The sequence below is a fragment of the Urocitellus parryii genome, chromosome 8 (genome assembly GCF_045843805.1).
Source record: "Urocitellus parryii isolate mUroPar1 chromosome 8, mUroPar1.hap1, whole genome shotgun sequence".
NCBI classification, from domain to species: domain Eukaryota; kingdom Metazoa; phylum Chordata; class Mammalia; order Rodentia; family Sciuridae; genus Urocitellus; species Urocitellus parryii.
The window spans coordinates 74,897,230-74,917,235 of NC_135538.1; the positions used below are offsets into that span (position 1 = coordinate 74,897,230).

The 20,006-nt window shown below is 33.5% G+C and overlaps 1 protein-coding gene across 5 annotated transcripts in view; it reads right to left on the reverse strand.

The window, feature by feature from the left end:
- Positions 1 to 20,006, reverse strand: part of Cyb5r4 (cytochrome b5 reductase 4) — a 78,797-nt gene that overhangs the window by 28,954 nt on the left and 29,837 nt on the right. For 3 of the 5 annotated variants that reach the window (XM_026410828.2, XM_026410796.2, XM_026410820.2), the window contains exons 5-10: positions 18,607 to 18,636; positions 13,674 to 13,734; positions 12,274 to 12,331; positions 10,514 to 10,607; positions 8,869 to 8,901; positions 7,462 to 7,584 (exon numbers count right to left, since the gene is read on the reverse strand). In XM_026410828.2, the coding sequence (XP_026266613.1) occupies positions 7,462 to 7,584; positions 8,869 to 8,901; positions 10,514 to 10,607; positions 12,274 to 12,331; positions 13,674 to 13,734; positions 18,607 to 18,636 (399 nt within the window). The remainder of the gene's footprint in view (positions 1 to 7,461; positions 7,585 to 8,868; positions 8,902 to 10,513; positions 10,608 to 12,273; positions 12,332 to 13,673; positions 13,735 to 18,606; positions 18,637 to 20,006) is intronic. The other 2 variants (XM_026410805.2, XM_026410813.2) reach the window with 2 other exon arrangements.

Below are 20,006 nucleotides of genomic sequence, written 5' to 3' on the forward strand. Positions count from 1 at the left end.
ACAGTTAAACATTATCTTTAAATTGGAAGAAAGAAAGCTCTTTCTCAAAGAATGGATTCAGCAGAGCCCTTGGACAACAAAACCATTTGGCAAGGGTTGGGGATGTGGCTCAAGCGGTAGCGCGCTCGCCTGGCATGCATGCAGCCCAGGTTTGATCCTCAGCACCACATACAAAGATGTTGTGTCCGCCGAAAGCTAAAAAATAAATATTAAAAAATTCTCTTTCTCTCTCTCTCACTCTCTCTTTAAAAAAATTAAAACAATTTGGCAAGACTGTCACTAAATTCCATCATTTCTAAGCCTATTTCTCTCATGTTCCATAACTAATAATTCTGACAAATTATATACTGAAGTGTTTCAATCATTTGAATTCTAAGTTTTTAAACTTCTCCTATTTCATGTTTTAATGCAGTACAGAATTTATTACTCAATTACATACTGCCCTCATTTACTCTGTGTTTCTTCAGATTTCTTATTCAGGCCATTGTAACAGAAATGAAAATATGCTAGCAAGATGTCAAAATATCTTACAGTTATTGTGAAGCAACAACTTTATGACAACAGGGCAAAACAGACAATTTAAGGATAGAACAAAGCACAATGAAATTTTTATCTGTTACTCACAATATTTATTAATTTCTAATAATTATGAATGACTACCCAGGGTAGCAAAGAGACATGGATGCACAGGTATGGGCTGGATCTAGGGAGATAGGAGAATGGTTCTTTGTATATGTGCAAGAACATCTGTTTATTGCCAAGACAAGCAGCTTACTTGTAAAAACACATGCCCTACAGAAAGTGTGAGTTAATGACTGCTTGTAGTGTGTAAAGGATACACACTTAACAGTACAGACAGTACTCCACTGTGTGTTTGCATGTGTGTGTGATGTCAGCAGCAAAGAATTCCTGATAATACAGGTTAAACAACATGAAACTGACATTTTTCTAGGGAAAAAAATTGTTAAATATCAGCAACTTTAGATGGTTCAACTTGAATTTAAGACAGTTATAGCCAGGAACAGTGACACATTCTTGCAATCCCAGCAATTTGGGAGGCTAAGGCAGCAGGATCTCAAGTTCAAGGCTGGTCTAGAAACTTAAGTGAGATCCTGTCTCAAAAACAATTTGAAAAGGGAGTGTTGGGATGTAATGTCCCTGGCTCAATCCTCAGCACCATAAAAATGAAACCCAACAAACAAAAAACAAAAAAAGATAGTTACAGATTTTATATGTGTGTGTGTATACATATAACCTAAGATATATACATGTGTGTTGCCATATCAAAATTATGACACAATCTTAAAAAGTAATTTTTAAGGCTAATTTACTGTGCTGTTTGAATCTTTAAAAGTACCTTTGATATCCATGTTAAAAGCAATAGCAATTAAAATTTTACACTGGAAATAAAAATAGCAACCCAATTTTTACTAATTTCTGACCTTTTACAGGTTTTTTAGCGCTCTCTCTCTCTCTCTCTCTCTCTCTCTCACACACACACACACACACACACACACACACACACACACCTGCTCACTCATAATCTTTATCTCTGTTAAGGAAAAATAAATGAAAGCATTATAAATGGAAGTCTGATTCCATTAGTACAATTTAAATTATACCTATTACATTTGGATTAAAGGTAAAAAATTGAAAAAGTAGTTTTTCTTCTCTGATGTTTCTTTGCTATATTTGAATCTTTAATGAGAATAAATTCTACAATTATTACGAGAAGACATTTTATTAAACGTTTTCAACTTATGCTTCTTTTCCAACTTCAACTCTTTAAGTTTTAGAAACTTCAATAAGATGAAGTGAGCATATTAATCTTTTAAAGTCAATCATGTTAGTTATACACATTAAAAACCTAAGAACCACATCATGGGCTACTAATGTTTGAGGTTCCAACAGCAAGTTAATTCTAGTATTATAATGATGTAAATATTCAGCTTTGTTAGTGAATAAAATAATCTCTAACTTTTTTCATAACTTAAGGAAGGGAAAGGAGAAAAAAGAAATTACCTTTGTTATTTCAAAAAGAACTATCACCTACAATCAAAGATATTTTCAAAAGCAAAAAAACTGCCTCACTATGTCACACAAGAAAGGCACAGCTTCCTTGCTTGATGGTTGTTGTTTTTTTTTTTTTTTTTTAATGGTAGTTCAGTACTAAAGAATTTTACAGCATCAATTGAAGAATTCATGGATAGCCTCAGGAAATCACAGAGAATACCTGAGTTAACAGCCATTCTATTTCTATTTCCAAATGTAGGTCAGTGTTGGTTTTCAGTCTTACTTATTTTTTGGGACTTGGTTTTTATTTGGTTTGCTAGGATTTTTCAATTACTATATAACAGATAATTTCAGGGCATGGGATTTCATTCTAACAGCATCTCTTCATTTTCATTGTCCCCTTCCTTTGCTCTTCTAGATCATGCTATCATCCTCTATTGTCCCCTCTTCCACTCTAATTCTACAAAATTCAGACGTCCTGTCCTAGTAAAATTAATCTATTTAAATTTTTCATCCCCTTACTTACATTTTTCTCTACAATCTGCACAATACCTGGCACAATGTGTCCAGTAATGATATGTTGCCAGACCTGAAAAGTCCTTCATAATTTTTCATTTTCTTCAAAGCCATGGAACTCACTTTTAAAACACTTGAAATTTACCTCCTTTAGGTAGTCATTCAATATCAAACTTGCTTGAGGCTAGTTCAAATTATGTTCAGTCTGTATTATATAACTTGTCCTGTTGGCTTGTTTCTTTATAAAAGTATTATTCAATCTCAGGTTTGTATGTTTTCTATTCTACAGGAAAAAATAATTTCCCATACTGATCCCACTTCCTGACAGAATTACTAAAATCTTTGCAATTTCCTGACTTATGGGTATGCCTGAAATGGATGTTCTAAGTTCCTGGGATTTCCTGGGTGATAAGAGTATCTTTTGTTTTAAGGAAATGACTCTTAGTAGATTCCTGGATAGCCTTAGGATGAGGGCTAGTTGCCAGGGAAACCAACCATGTGATTAGAAAATTGGAACTTCCAGCTCTAGCCTCCCAATCTACAGAAAGGCTGAAGGTTGAATTGATCAATAATGCCAATGATGGAATTAATCATGCCTGTGGAATGAATCCTCCAAAGAAACACAAAAAGGTAGTTTGGGGAGTTTCTAGATGGCTGAAAATACGGTGGTGCATTCTTAGAGGGAATGGAAAGTCCACTCCCATTCTCACAAACTTTGCTCATCTGCCTCTCTTTCATTTAACAAATTATAGATAAATTATCTATATTCTTTGCAATATCCTTTTTTATTTTTTAATTAATTTATTTGTTCTACTAAGTTATATATGACAGCAGAATGCTCTTCCATTCATTGTACACAAATGGAGCACAATTTTTGACTTCTTTGGTTGTACCCAAAGTAGGGTTACACCATTTGTACAATCATACATGCACCTAGGGTAATGATGTCCATCTCATTCCACCATCTTTCCTACCCCCATGTCCCATCCCCACTTCCCTTTGCCCCATCCAAAGTTCTTCCACTCATCCCATGCCCCACCCCCTTTATAGATTAGTATCCACTTATCAGACAAAACATTCAGCCTTTGGTTTCTTGGGATTGGCTTACTTCGCTTAGCATGATATTCTCTAACTCCATCCATTTACCTGCAAATGCCATAACTTTATTCTCTTTTATTGTTGAATAATATTCTATTGTGTATACATACCACAATTTTTTTCCATTCATCTATTGAAGGGTATCTAGGTTGGTTCCACAGTTTGGCTATTGTGAATTATGCTGCTTTGAACACTGATGGCTGTGTCACTACAGTATGCTGTTTTTAAGTCCTTTGAGTATAGACCAAGGAGTGGGATAGCTGGGTCAAATGGTGGCTCCATTCCAAGTTTTCTAAGGAATCTCCATACTGCTTTCCAGATTGGCTACACCAATTTTCAGTTCCACCAGCAATGTACGAGTATGCCTTTTCCCCCACATCCTGGCCAACATTTACTGTTGTTTGTATTCTTGATAACTGCCATTCTGACTGCCGTAAAATGAAATCTTGGGGTAGTTTTAATTTGCATTTCTCTAAATCACTAGAGATGTTGAACATTTTTTCATATATTTGTTGACTGATTTTATATCTTCTTCTAAAAAGTGTCTGTTCAGCTCCTTAGCCCATTTATTGATTGGATTGTTTGTTTTTTGGTATTAAGTTTTTTGAGTTCTTTATATATTCTGGATATTAGTGCTCTATCTGATGTGTGTATAGCAAAATTTTTCTCCCAAAATGTGGGCTCTCTGTTCACTTGATTGTTTCTTTTGCTGAGAAGCAGCTTTTTAGTTTGAATGTATCCCATTTGTTGATTCATAATTTTATTTCTTGTACTTTAGTAGTCTTGTTAAGGAAGTCAAGGCCTAATCTGACATGATGAAGATTTTGGCCTAGTTTTTCTTCTGTTAGGTGTAGGGTCCTTGATCCACTTTGAGGTGATTTTTGTTCATGGTGAGAGATAGGGGTTTAGTTTCATTTTGCTGCATACAAATTTCCTGTGTTCCCAGAACCATTTGCCGAAGACACTATCTTTTCTCCAATATGTGTTTTTGGTGCCTCTGTCTAGTATAAGATAACTGTATTTATGTGGGTTTGTCTCTGTGTCTTCTATTCTGTACCACTGGCCTACGTGTCTATTTTGGTGCTGCAATATCCTTTTTGATAAAAAGATAAACATAAATAAGTATTTCCTTCAGTTCTATAAGGTATCTAGCAATTTTTTGAACCCAAGGAAGGGGTAATAGAACCCTGATTATAGGCAGTTAGTCAAAAGCACAGGCTTGTAACTGAGATCACAGTAAGGGTGGGACTAAGACCTTAACATGATGGGTATGCCTTAACTCCAGTTAGTATCAAAATTGAGTTATATTATAAGATAACCAGTTAATGTCAGCAGAGAATTGGCTGTTGGTGGAGAGAAACCCTTACACATTGTAGTGATAGAAATGTTCTGTGTTGAGTGGTGAGAGTAGGAAAAACAATTAGGTTAACTCTAGCTTATATAATAATTCAAAATATTTATAATAATTTTAAGTATTTTAAAGACGGTAAACTGAGTACATGCAGTTAGTTCCTTCTGAACCCCTCCAATAACAACAAAAAGGTTGTGTACATGTGGTTTGGTTGTTTTTTAAGGCATAAGAGAATACAAATAAAAGAAGAAAATATAACAAATTCAGGAGCTGACAAGGCAAAGAGATGACTGGTAATTAACTCAGCGGACCCAAAAAAGCTGAATCCTAAATGAGAAGTATAAAAAGCCAAAAACTAACCCATTGTAATACAAAATTCCTTTAAGACTTAGAAATTGGCAAGAACAACTATGTCGTTGTTCATCTACAAAAGCCAAAGAGAGAGGCCTCTGAAGAGGCCAATCCTGCAACACGTTGATGTTGAACTTTCAGCTTGCAGAACTGTGAGAAAATAAATTTCTGTTGATAGGACACTCAGTTTTTTGTAGATTGTTATGGTACCCTTAGCAAATAAATATAATCTTCTAAGAAAAAAAAGGGAAAGAAGTAAAGAAGGGAGGGAGGGAGGGAGGGAGGGAGAGAGAAGAAAAGAAATTAAGTGATTTTTACAGATATCAACTTTCTTTACCCAAGGCTGGATGCAAGAGTGGAGACTATTTACTCTAGAGACAGACAAAATGCTGGCATCAACTTTTTCCAAAGAAAAGATCCAACTGTATAGTAAATATTACTGCCAACAAGCCATATTTACTACACAGTTTCCCAAACTAAAACATGAAATATTAGTGATAGTTAAGGATTAGTAAACATTCAAAGATAGCATTTAATATAAAGGGACCAAAAAAGACACAAAACGGCAAATAAAATTGCAGAATACAGAGGTTGCACGGGGGGAGGAGGGATAAAACCTCTAAAATACTAATTCTTAAAAAGATTAAGAGAAGGTAATAAGAATAGGATGCTAAAACAAAGCAACAGAAATACAAAGAGGGGAGGGGAGGGGGTATGGGGGCAGGAAAGATGGTGGAATGAGATAGACATCATTACTTTAGGTACATGTATGACTGCACATATGGTACAATTGCTGCACTGTGTACACCCAGAGAAATTAAAAGTTGTGCTGCAATTGTATACAATGAATCAAAATGCATTCTATTGTCATATATACCTAATTAGAATAAATTAATTTTTTTAAAAAAAGAAGCATGCATATTCTTCTCTTGTTATAAAAGTCTATAAGTGTTAATTATATCCTAGTTGATTAATGGCAGATATAATTATTTCTAATAGAGTGGTATTAAAAGTGTCAGTTATCTAAAAAAGAAATAGAGTTCTTAGAAGTTAAAACAGAGTAACTTAAAAAGCTAGAATACCATTTAAAGGTGAAGAAATCTCCCCAAAAAGTAGAATAAAAGGACAAAATTGAAATTAAGAGAGAAAAAAATAATTAGAAGACTGGTTAAGGAGGTTCAATACAAGAACATATCTAGAAAGCAAATCAGAAAAAGGGAAGAAAAAAGATTAATGATATATTCTAGAACTAAAGATCATACTCTTTCCTTAATGAAAAGATTGGCACAAAGGATGAACACCCAGCACAAAGGTTAAAAATAGATCCACATTATGGCATATTATTGTGAAATTCCAAAACACTTGGAACAAGCAGCAAACACTACCAATTTCAAAAGAAAAAAATATATGCACACATGTGTATTATTATTAAATTATCATTTAATATTATTCTATCAATATATTATTAAATTATTATGCACTCATATTTTTATATTAAACTGAGATAAAAAGCTTTTAAAAAGAAAGGAAATGAATGGCATCACTCTTTCAGAGTAAACTGAAAACTGACTTTTGCTTGAGCAGAAAAATATAGCCAGGTGTGGCAATGCACTCTCTATAATCCCATGATGCAGGAGATAGGAGGATTGCAAGTTCAAGATTAGCCTCTGCAACTAAACAAGGCCCTACACAACTCAGCAAGACCTCGTCTCAAAATAAAAAAATCAAATGGGCTGGGGATGTAACTCAGTGGTAAAATGTCTCTGGGTTCAATCTCCAATACAATTAAAAAAAACTGTATATATAGTTGGCATCTTTTATTTTTAACAAAACCCTGAAGAAACGAATGCTTGAAAGTCTAAATAAAAAATGAACATCTTCATTCAACATACCATCATCACCTAATGATTTTGTTGGACCTAACTAAACATTATGTAGTAGAGTATGAAATTTGACCTTTCTGAAAATTAAAAAAAAAAGGTTTTAACAGATAAAATGTCTCTTTCACACTTCCTAGAGATAGAAGGACTTCTTTAGCTCATCCCAAAGCAGCCTTCCAAACTCTTGATACAATTCTGCAACTAACAACAATTTCATGAATGTAACGTTAATAAAATAATTGCACAGCATACCTGTATCTTTCTTTGGAATAAGTGAATTATGCTTCTCCAGTGGACGGCCAAGACATTTCCAAGATATATTCTCTGTCTTTTTTAAGACAATTTCTATTTTTCCCACATTCTCAACCACTCGAACTGAAAAGAACATAAATTCCACTTGATTATTGATACTAAAAAGATTTTAATTAAAACCAATCTTTCTCAAATAGTCAAAATGTTCTGATCTTATATAAGGACACCACTGATCAGTGGTGAAAAAAAATAAAATTTTGCTCATTTATAAACAATTGTTTATCCATTATATGTTACATTCAGCTTACTTTATTTTAAAAATTCAGATTGCCTTTTAATAATGTAGGTATTGACAGTTTTCATACAAGCTTAAAAGTCATGGCAGCTAATCAATACACAGTTTAAATTTAGATTTTTTTTAAATAGGGATAACACATTTATGTAACTATTGAATGGATCAACAAAAATGAATTTAATTTATTCCTTTTAACATTTCTTAGTTGGAACCTGAGGAATTCTTGTGAGTAAATTCAGTAGAAGGTTAAGCCTAAAAACAAAAATAGCTTTAGGAGAGTATCTTCCCAGTAAATATGGGATGAATTTAATAAAATACATGTGAATCCTTGATAATTAAGAACCTTTTAGATTATATTTTTTTCTTTTTGAATGATTTTAACAGTTTAGAATATAGGTATAATAATAATAAAAATAGACTTCTATATACATTGATTTAAACTTGATGAGATGAACATGCTTTTAAAGACATTAAACATATTTAATGTTTCTTTAAAAGCAATGCCTCTGCTAATTGTAAACTTGGAATCCAGCAACAATTTAACAACTTCCTAAAGCAGATTAGAAAAATGGATTCAATTAAATGAAGCTTAACCAAAATAAGAATAAGATCTTTATAGAGTTTACTATGTTATATGGAAAAGGGAGACACTGAACCAGTATAACGTACTATGTGTACCTGGAAACCAGAAACTACTATTCTTCTGTTAAAAAGCTGTGTAATCCACACTGCACATTTAAATGCAACAATATTAGTAATTTAGTATGTTTTGTCAACATTTTCCATTTAACTATATACATCTAAGAAAAATTTGTCTGGCCTAGTAATGTTTTTATGAGTGGCATATCAGTAGTACAGCAGAGATGAAGAATAGAAAGGAGACAGGAATTTTTTTTTTAATTAAGGAGAAAAAAAAGAGTTGAAATGAATAAGGACAATGGAAACAGGGTTGTGGAGAAACCAGGAGTATATTTTAAAACTGGCATATGTGTTTATATAGAAAACATCACACCTTTATTTTGTAAAATGAAAATATATACAAGCAAACTAAGACAAATGCAGAGTTCTTTTTTTCTTCTCTCTCTTACATACATATTTTTTTGGTAACTTACCAGAAAAATCTTCCTGAACCTCATGGCTTAGCCCTGGGATAATAAAAGTATATTAGATAAAATCCAAAGTCAATTCATACAGTTTATGAACACTATATAAAATCATTTTATGTTACTACTTCAAATCCTTCAAATCACTGAGCTATATTGCAGTCCTGAGACAGTTTCACTAACTTGCTCAGGTTGGCCTCAAACTTGTAATTCTCCTGCCTCAGTGTCCTGAGTCACTAGGATTGTATATGAGTGCCAGTGCTCCCACCAAGAATTGCACAATTTTTAATGAAAAAAAAAATTTTTTTTTAATGTATGTGCTAGTGTAAGAGCCTTCAGTTTCCCCTACCTTAACTTCCTGACTTAGAAATACAAAGTGCCTTGACTGTTGTGGGACCCAGCCAGCTACATGTTTTACTCTGGAGGCTAGAACCTATGAAGGGGCCATTAATATTCCCAGGCACTGAAAAAGTCTATTGTCCAAAACATTGAAAGATAGCCCCAGCCCTGAGCCAAATTCCTCAAGAGCTTTTATAAACTCCATAACTCAATCCCCTCACTAAAGATACCTAGACAAAACATCCCTTTCTTTCTGTTAGCCTCAATTATATGCTACAGCCCCTCTCTGTACATAAGCTCCCCTAATAAATGTTTAGATGGACCTCCAAACATTGCTTGGATAGCAATTAGTGATTGCTTCTTTGGAACTCCAATCAGCACCATCTTGAGACAGTTTGGTGGGGCCAGAGGGTGGGGGGCACAACTCCCTTCACTCCTTTGCTGGAACTCCCTGCCAGTGCTTTTGGGGCCTCTCCAGGGATGAAACAGCTAGATGTACTGTTAGCTACAGTGTGAATAAAATTAATTACAAAGTGTTTGAAAAATAACAGATGCTAACACAGGAGTTTTACTTAAGGAGAAATCATGACAGTGATAACAACTAATATAAACTTTTGTACTGTGATTAAAACTCTCCCATAAATGTCAATTAGAATTGTATGGTTGGTCTTTGACCATGAAGATACAGGCAGCTGAAGGATGTAATGCAAACTTATAGTCTGGGCCATTATGTTGCAGCCTCTGACTTCTCATGGCACAGTTGGCAAGGAATGTGCCACCTAGTGACAAATGTTCAGTAGGAGCATGTGACAAGCAGGATTCTAGAAACTTACTTGTAGGTGCCAAGAACAGGAGATTCATCAAAGCTAAGCCAACAAATATTGATTCTGGTCACATCTAATTATTTAAACTTGGAAAGGTGAGATCATACTGCTATTTGTTAGCACTTTTATTAGCATAAAGAAATAATAGGCCAGAAGCAGTGGCTCATGCCTGTAATCCCAGCACTTTCAGAGGCTGAGGCAGAAGGATCTCAAGTTTAAAGCAACCTCAGTAACTTAGTGAGGCCCTGAGCAACAAAGTGAGACCTTGTCTCAAAATTTAAAAATTTAAAAAGTCTGGGGATGTGGCTCAGTGATTGGGCACCCTTGGGTTTAATCTCTGGTACTAAAAAAAAGGGGGAGGGGAATCAAATCTATCAAAAATGACAAACCAAAGTAACAAAAGCAGATAAAATATTAGTTACCTAGATGATAGTCCAAGTCATTGCCATAATGGAAGGAGCTGTTTTCATTGATAAAAATATGGTACTCACCAATATGTATAAGATATGAATAATCCTTGATAATTGTTTCTGCTCTAAAGGAATCATTCTGATGATCAATTATTATTGAGTCTAAATGGATATCCTTTAACAGAAAGCATAAATAGAAAGATTAAATAGTTACTTTCCTGCCAAACTTCTACAATTCTATTTTTAATGTTATCAATGAAAGCTCTCCTGGTGCTACTTTACAGATCCCCACACTAACTGCTACTCCTAGGTTTTTTTATCTTATACAACCCAATTCTTTTCTTTCAAAGTACATTATCACAATTTAAATTATATATTTTTCTCTGTTTAATATGTATCTTAATCAGAAGTCTCTAAACTATAAAATTAAGAGACTATCTTTAGAGTACTGTGAGATATCTAGTAGATATTCAATAAGTATTTGATAAACAAACAATGTGACAAAAGATTAGAATCAGATCAGAAAACAAGATATGTGTTCATTTTAATTTTTCCACTATTTTATGATGCTGGGCAAAATACATAATCTCCCAACCTCAGCTCATCCAAAAAAAAAAAATGAGTTCATTAGCAAATTCTTAGAGGTTTCTAATTTTTACACAGCCTTGATTCAAAGTATTTTGGTACCTGTCACAGTGATCTCATTATTGCATGAAGAAACCTTCCCCTTTCCCTTAACCTTCCACCCTCTATGTCCCATTGCTATTAATAGAAGGAGTGGACACTGTTCTCCTGGTTTTAGACTATGATAGGAGGCTACAGCAAGAAGTAGAAGGAGGCAGGGCAAGCTGTGTTTCTGGCCCTCCTGGCTCTATCAAGCCCAGGCTGGTTACTCCTGCAGAATGGTTAAACCATACTGCAGGAGTCAGAAGATCCGCTGGTTCAGATGTGATTCTGCTATCACAGAAGTAGAGTGAATTCTCTAAAATTCCTATATGTCAAAACTCATGTTTTAAAGATAAATGTGAAATTTGGGAACCTCGATGTTGTCAGAGGATATGTTTAGAAATTCTAAGTTGTTTGTTTTTTTATCCAATTTTCCAACTGGATTGTAAGCCCTGTAAAAGCTAGGTCTCTATGCATCTGGCCTATTATTAGATCCCTGACATCTAAGGCAATGCCTCATACAAAAGAAGTGTTAAACAAAGACTTGGTGAGTCAATTATCTCCCTAACTTTAGTTCAAATGGGCATCTCAATAAAATTAGTGGTTTAAACTAAAACCACAGCACTAAATCTTACTAATACCAATGTATGTTTAGGAAATTCATTCTTGTTAGTGAATTTAACTAATATTCACATTTGTCATCTATGCGTTAAAAAAAATCACAGAAAAGCATATAAAATACTTCCAAGTCTAGATTTTTAAGAGGCTATAGCATAGCTAGTAAGAACATACATGCCAGGCAGGAGCCACACTGCCTGGGTTCCAAACTCTAGATCTGCCATCTACTGTGTAGCTTTGGGTAAATTATTATCTTTTTCTTCTTTGTTTGTAAAATAGGAATAATAGCAGTATCTACCTCACAGAGTTGTGGGAAGTAAATAATATAAGAAAAGTGCTTAGAAAAGGACCTGGCACACGACTATCATAAGTATTTATTTTTTCCCTGATTTTTTAAAAATATTTTTTCCAATATTTTATTGGACACAATAACTTTATTTATTTATTTTTACATGGTGCTAAGGATCTAACCCAGTGTCTCACATGTGCTAGGCAAATACTCTGCCACTGAACCAAAATCCAGCCCCTTTTCCCCTGATTTTTAAAAACATGTTTACCTTTTGTTTAGTATATATGACAATGGTGACTAGAGAGTCTGTTTGGAACCAGTCATAGCTGTAAAACATTAAGAAAATAATGAATATTCATATTAATAATGATGTACATTAACATTAAATCATTAAATGTTTAAAATTTATAATGAGAAATATAATTCGTTAAGTTAATATTTTTCTAAAATTAACAGTGGTATTAACATGTTACAGTATTCATTAGATAGCTGACAATTATTTCTAAATTTAAAGTATCTAAACTTCCATGTATTTGAATAAAAACAAAATAACCAAGATAAGCCAGTTATGAAAAGGTTACACATCTTCCTGCTAAAATCTTTTATCAGAGTAATAACAGAATAATACATGCTTTTTAACAAGCATGAAGAAATCTACATGCTGTTACTTTCACTCCTTGTCATAAGTACATTGCTACTATAGAAATTAACTCATCCAGGTTGTTTAATAGGTCTATAATAAAACTTCAGATAAAATTAAGTCTTCTGTTTTGCTGCAGCTATTGATGAAATCAATACGGTTTCTGCACTTATTACCTACACACAGGCAACAATACATGAATCTAGAGCAGGCACCCTCAGTCCCTTAACTTAAAACTGTCATAAAATAACTTAAAAGAATAGCAGAATGTCTCTGTAAGAATAATATAGAAAGCTGTGGGGAGAAAGGCAGGAAGAAAAAGAACTTCAGAGAACACACCGGATCCTGTAGGCATTTGAAATGTCATCAACAAAAGTGTGCATATGCTTAATTTGGTGTTAAATGTTTAAGACAACTAGTGTCTAATACATTTTGAAAGATTTCCAGTAACAATTGATAAAAACAAACTATATTTACCAAAAAACTGAATTGCTGAATTATGGTATGGTTATATCATGAAAAGCAAACAAAATATACTTTCACAGAATAGTTAAAGACCTAAGAAATTGCTCACAAAATATACTATAATACCAATATTACAAAAACAGAGTTATATGAAATAGGTATTATATAAACCAAACTGGAAGGAATAAGTCAAGTGTTAAAGAGTATGTAAGTTTGGGTGGTTACAACTGATTTCATCACTTACTTTTGTATTTCTTTGTATTTTTATATTTTCACATTTTATACTATGCATGTACATTTGTATAATCAGAAAAATATTTTTAAAAAATTTTAAGTGTTGATATTTAAGATGGATCAAACTTCAGTTATATTTAGAACTCACATTTAGAGAAATGCTCATTCTCCAACAATGCGTGATAAATGAGGCACTATAATTCATGAGTCAAAAAAAGAATGATTAATAGTAAATAATATATCAAACCCAGAACTACTTTCTTTTTATGATGTATGCATTTTTGCATAGAACAGATTTAGCTTTAATAATGTAAAACAAGCATGTATACCTTGGGGAAATAGGACCTTCTTTGGTAGATATGTCTGTCATTTGGCTCTTGGGAAGCAGGCCTTCACAAAGAAAAACAGAATAGCAACAATTCATCTTAACAACATTAATTTTTTTCAGTTAACTTCTTATTGATATTCCATAAATATATAAAAGGATGTAAAATGAATTTTCATACACTAAAACATACCTTTATAGCCAGCACCCTCTTCAATCCTCTTTCTAATAGCTGCCTCTCCCCAAAGGATAGTCACTATTATGACTTCTAACACCACTGATTAGTTTTTGCCTGTGTTTGACAACACTATTAGTGTATTAAGATGCCCTTTTCAACTAAAAGGCACACAAAGAGGACATAAAATGCACTCTCTTTTGGCCTGCCTTTTTTGTCTTACATTAAGGACATTATAGTTCTTTGAGCAAACAAGCAAGGTTGATCCATGCTACTGAATGCACCAGTAGTTTGTTTGTTTTCTTTTTGTTACTGAACAGTACTACATTGCATGAATATATAACAATTTATTCCATTGATGGATGTTCGAATTATTTCCATATCGGGGCTATTATGCATGGTGCTGAACATTTCTGGTGAGTATCTGAGGTTTATGTATGTTTAACTCTAGTAGCTACTGCTAAGCAACTTTTCAAAGTGGTTGTACTAAATTTTCAATTTTTGCCACATTGAGAGTTCCAGTTGCTCTACTATCTCACTAACATGGAATTCTTTTCTATTTTACTCCTTCTTTTTTTTTTAAATCGTTTTTCTTTTTTGGAGTTGGAAAGCTGGTTTTTATTATTAATATTTAAAACAGAATAACATGGAATCTATTTTGATATATTTATATAAGCATGGAAAATATCTTATTCTAATTAAGTCTTTACTCATTCTTGTGGGTCTACTTCAGCATGGTATTTTAAAGGTACTCTGATGCTGTTTACCACAAAACTATAGGTGTAATAAAAGCAGGGCAAGCATTATTCTTTTTTCTAAAATGGCAAGTGCAACAAAAGATAATCTTACTAAATCATTTAAGAAGTGCTGTAAGATATAAATTTATGTGAGAAAAAGCCATCAACAGAATTCATAAATTATAAATCAATTTTCATCTTATATGACTTGATTAGGATGAGAAAATCTGAATTTTAGCACAGTGTAAGCAGACTGTGATCTTATAAACCACTGTTTCCTCTTCCCCAAAACTCATGAGACAATTTCCAGATTTCTTTTAAAAAACTACACAGTGAAATAAGCCCAATCCCCAAAAACCAAAAGTTGAATGTTCTCTGATATGTGGATCCTAACACAAAACAAGCAGGTAGGGGTGGACAGAAGTTTAGTGGAACAGACAAAGGGGAATGAAGGGAAAGGAGAAGGATAGGAATAGGAAAGACAGTGGAATGCATGTGACACAACTTTCTTATGTACATATATAAATATACCACAATGAACCTTCACATTATGTACAATCACAAGACTGTGATCCCAGTTAGAATAAGATATACTCCATGTCTGTATAAATATGTCAAAATATACTCTATTGTTATGTATATTAAAAAGAACAAATTAGGGCTAGGGTTGTGGCTTAATGGTAGAGCACTTGCCTGGCATGTGTGAAGCACTGAGTTCAATTCTCAGCACCACATATAAAAAAAAATAAAATGTCCATTGACAACTAAATATATATTAAGATATATATTAAAATACATAAATGTATATTTAAAAGAACAATTTTTTAAAAAACTATACAGTACCATAAAAAGTATGACATTACACAGAGTAATGTCATATGCCACAGAAATGTGTCTTGATTACAACATTTGCAAAAAGAAAACCAAAAACAAACTAATGAATCCTACAATATCTTTCTGGATAAGTTGAAAGAATATGGGGTAAATGTGAAGTGGAAGAAAATAAGTAAGTAAAATAAGGTGGACTGAACAAACATTCTCCCTCCCTAAAATGTTGATAATGATTAACAGTGATTTGAAGGTATTAGGTCTCTTGTGGAATATGAAAGTAGTCTATCCCACTCAGTATTTTAAGTAACTGTTGAAATAATGACACAGAAGGCATGCAAATCATATTCAAAACACACAGACTTATTAAATAGATTTAAATGAGTCAAAGTGTGAGGCAGCTAATAAATATAGATAAGTATTCTAATACTATAGGATACAACTTACAAGTGATAATGATGCTAGCCAGATCACTTCTGGAGTGTTATTTTCCTTTTTTTATATTTGTTCTAATTAGTTAGACATGAAAGTAGAATGCATTTTGACACATCATACATAAATGGAGTATAATTTCTCATTCTTCTGATTATACATGATATAGAATTACACCAGTCGTGTAACCATTTTTGCATAATGGTTAATAATGTTGGATTCTTTCTACTCTCCTTCCTACTTACAGACCTCCCCTCCCTATTTCTAATCCAAAGTACTTCTATTTACCTCCCTAGCTACCCCCGCCATTGTGAATTAGCATCCATGTATCAGAGAAAACATTTGGCCTTTGGTTCTTTGGGATTGGCTGTTTTGCTTAGCATTATATTCTCTAGCTCCATCCATTTACCAGCAAATGCCATAATTCCATTCTTCTTTAACGCTGAGTAATATACCATTGTTTATATATACCACAGATTCTTTATCCATTCATTCATTCATCTATTGAAGGGCACCTAGATTGGTTCCATAGTTTAGCTATTGAACTGAGCTGCCATAAACACTGATGTAGCAGTATCAGTATAGTATACTGATTTTAAGTCCTTTGGGTATATGCCAAGGAATGGGATAACTGGGTCAAATGGTTGTTCCATTCAAGTTTTCTAAGGAATCTTCCTATAGCTTTCCAGAATGGTTACACCAATTTGCAGTCCCACCAGCATTGTATAAGTGTACCTTTTTCCCCACATCCTCGCCAACATTTATTGCTGCTTGTATTCTTGATAATTGCCACTCTGACTGGAGTGAGATGAAATCTTAATGTAATTTTAATTTACATTTCTCTAATTGCTGGAGATGTTGAACATTTTTCATATATTTGTTGACCGACTGTATTTCTTCAAAGGCACCAAGAACATACATTAGAGAAAAGATAGTCTCCTCGACAAATGGAAGTAGGAAAACTGGAAATCCATAAGTAGCAAAATTAAATTAAACCCCTATCTCTCACCCTGCATAAAACTCAACTCAAAGTGAATCAAGGACTTAGGCACTAGAACAGAGACCCTGGGCCTAATAGAAGAAAAAGTAGGCCCAAATCTCCATCATGTTAGTTTAGGCCCCAAATTCCTTAATAAGACTCCTATAGCACAAGAATTAAAATCAAGAATCAATAAATGGGATGGAATCAAACTAAAAAGCTTCTTCACAGCAAAGAAAACAATAAAGAACATGAAGAGAGAGCCTTCAGAGAAATTTTTACCACCTGTATATCAGATAGAGCATTAATCTCCAGGATATATAAAGAACTCAAAAAACTTAACACCAAAAAAAAAAAAAAAACAATTAGCCCAGTGAATAAATGGGCTAAGGAACTGAAAAGACACTATTTTCCATTTTGAAGCCTAACTCTAACTGGTCTATTAGTTAAATACAGTACATCCAAAGGAAGGTAACAGGCACATGTGGTGGGAAAGAAAATGCCCAGTGTAATTTTTTAATATATTTCAATGGGGTTCACTCATTCTTTTTTAAATTTTAATTAGATATGTATGATAGCAGAATGCATTGTGACTCATTGTACAGGACTGCAGCACAACTTTACATTTCTATGGTTGTACACGATGTAGCATCGCACCATATGCGCAGTCATACATGTACCTAGGGTAATGATGTCCATCTCATTCCTCTATCTTTCCAACCCCCATTCCCCCTCCCCATCTTTCCCTCCCCTTTGCCCCATCAAAGTTCCTACATTTTTCCCATGTCCCCCACATTATGGAGCAGCATCCACTTATCAGAGAGAACATTCAGCTTTTGTTTTTCTGAGGACTGGCTTGCTTCGCTTAGCATGACATTCTCCTACTCCACCCATTTACCTGAAAATACCATAATTTTATTCTCTTTTAATGCTGAGTAATATTCTATTGTGTATATATACCACAGTTTCTTCATCCATTCATCTATTGAAGGGCACCTAGATTGCCTCCACAGTTTAGCTATTGTAAATTGAGCTGCTATCAACATTGATGTGGATGCATTACTATAGTATGCCGATTTTAAATCCTTTGGATATAGACCAAGGAGTAGGATAACTGGGTCAAACGGTGGTTCCATTCCAAGTTTGTTACTTTTGTAGTACCACAAAGGAGTCCATCATCAGACGAAAACTAAATCCTTAATTTAATACAGTATAATACCATCAGACAACAGCTTCAGGTATCAAAAATTGCATAAATTCATGTAAAATACAGACTATTTTCTCTAATCAAAAAGAAAAAGGTATCTCATCCAATCTGGTTTATTGGCTGCATTTCTATAACTTTCTTTGGCAAACAGAGAGAAAAATATGTCTCTCCAAACGTACAATTACATAATTCAATCAGAGTAACCCCATGCATTTCATGAATCGGTATTCACCAACACAGCAAATTTTGGGGAGGATAGGGGCAATGTCAGTCAAAATTAAGAGTCATACTAAATGGCTGAAGAAGCTAGCACAGACTGGTAGATTAATACGCTATTCAACATCTGTGTATAAACAATGAAGGTGAGTTCAAATGCCTGAGGGCATTGTATCATTCAGCACCATTTTAATCACCACAAGTATTCAAGCTTTGGGCAAATGAATATGTGTTCAGGGAAGTCACAGAAAACACTACTGTGAAAGTGAATAATGGTTGGAATAAGGGGCCCAAAATATTCTGTCAAATTGGACATAAGCATATGAGTATGATATATTTTTATTATAAATCTGTGTGACTTACCATTTAAGACTCTCTTTTCCTCACGATAGTCTGTAGGGCGATTTGGGGGAGGAAAAGTCAGTTAAGAATACTATCATGTCAAAGACAACATTAGAATATTTGATTTAATCCTCACAGCCCTTCCTTCTTAAAAGTCTTTTTTTTTTTTTTTTTGGTAAGTCCTGAGGACAGAAATGAGTCTAATAAATAGATGGCCTTTGTCTAAACTAAGTGAGTTTCATCTATAAAAACAGCCAGGCAATTTCTCCCAATGTTTGTCTCTCATTTCACTGGGCCTTTTTCTACTTCTTTGGTCACTTTTTTCTAATACCTTAGTTAATCACTTTCTTTCTTGCCCTACTTTATGCTGGAAATCAAATGGAAGGCTTTGGAAACTCTAGGCAATTGCTCTATCACTGGGTTATACTAAATGGCTGAGGAAGTTAATTCCTCTAGAAAGCAAATAAAACCCAGGTTTAGTCTAGGATATCATATTCTAAATTAGTATAAAAAGATTTATGAAACTATATTCCATAAAATAAAACACACATGTCAACAACCGAAAGAAATGCACTTTATAGTTTTTCTCTTTTAGTATTATCAACACTTAAAAATCATTATTATAAGATTAAAGTAGCTGAAATAATGAAAATACATTAAGACTTTCACATGCATTTTGAATGTAATTATTAGTGTTAAAACCCCCTAAAAATTTAACAGGTTTGTTTTTTCTCTTTTTTTTTTTTCAGGATGGCAGCCAATTTCACAAAGCTGTATCTTAAAAACTATAAGTGTATTATCATTAAGGTCACATCATTTGTTAAATTGACATTACCTTGTTTTAAGAAAAATAAAACAATGTCCTTAAGTCAAAGCTTCCAATTTTTTTTGTCTTCTAATTTCTAATCATCAGAAATTCCACAATTATTTCTATTTGATTTATCCGTCACACAATAAGCATGTCTAAGGAGGCCAGATAATATTCCTTTCCATTCTCCCCATCTTACTAAAATCACTTTATGACAGAAAGTGATCTCAATAACATATAATAATGAAAAAAATCCCCTCCTTTAAGGATAAAAATTAGAGGGTAAGGGCCTGAATGAAATCCACCACTTTCAACTACAAATCAAAGATGGAATTTGTCTCCCTTGAAAATTGGCCCTATTTTTGACATGCTGTTGTTTAATATATTTCAAAAAGACATGAGACTTAAAATATACTTAAATTATTCCTCAAAATGAGCTTTGTTTGTCAACCCTCAGATAAAAATCTAATCTTATAATCTGCAAGGAACACAGATGTCTCCCCCTGATCACTTACTTCAGTTTTATCTATCACTGTTAATGCATCTGTGATTCTTAATCTTATAGTAAACAGTAAATTCACAACACATAAGCAAATAAATCTATCTTCAGTGT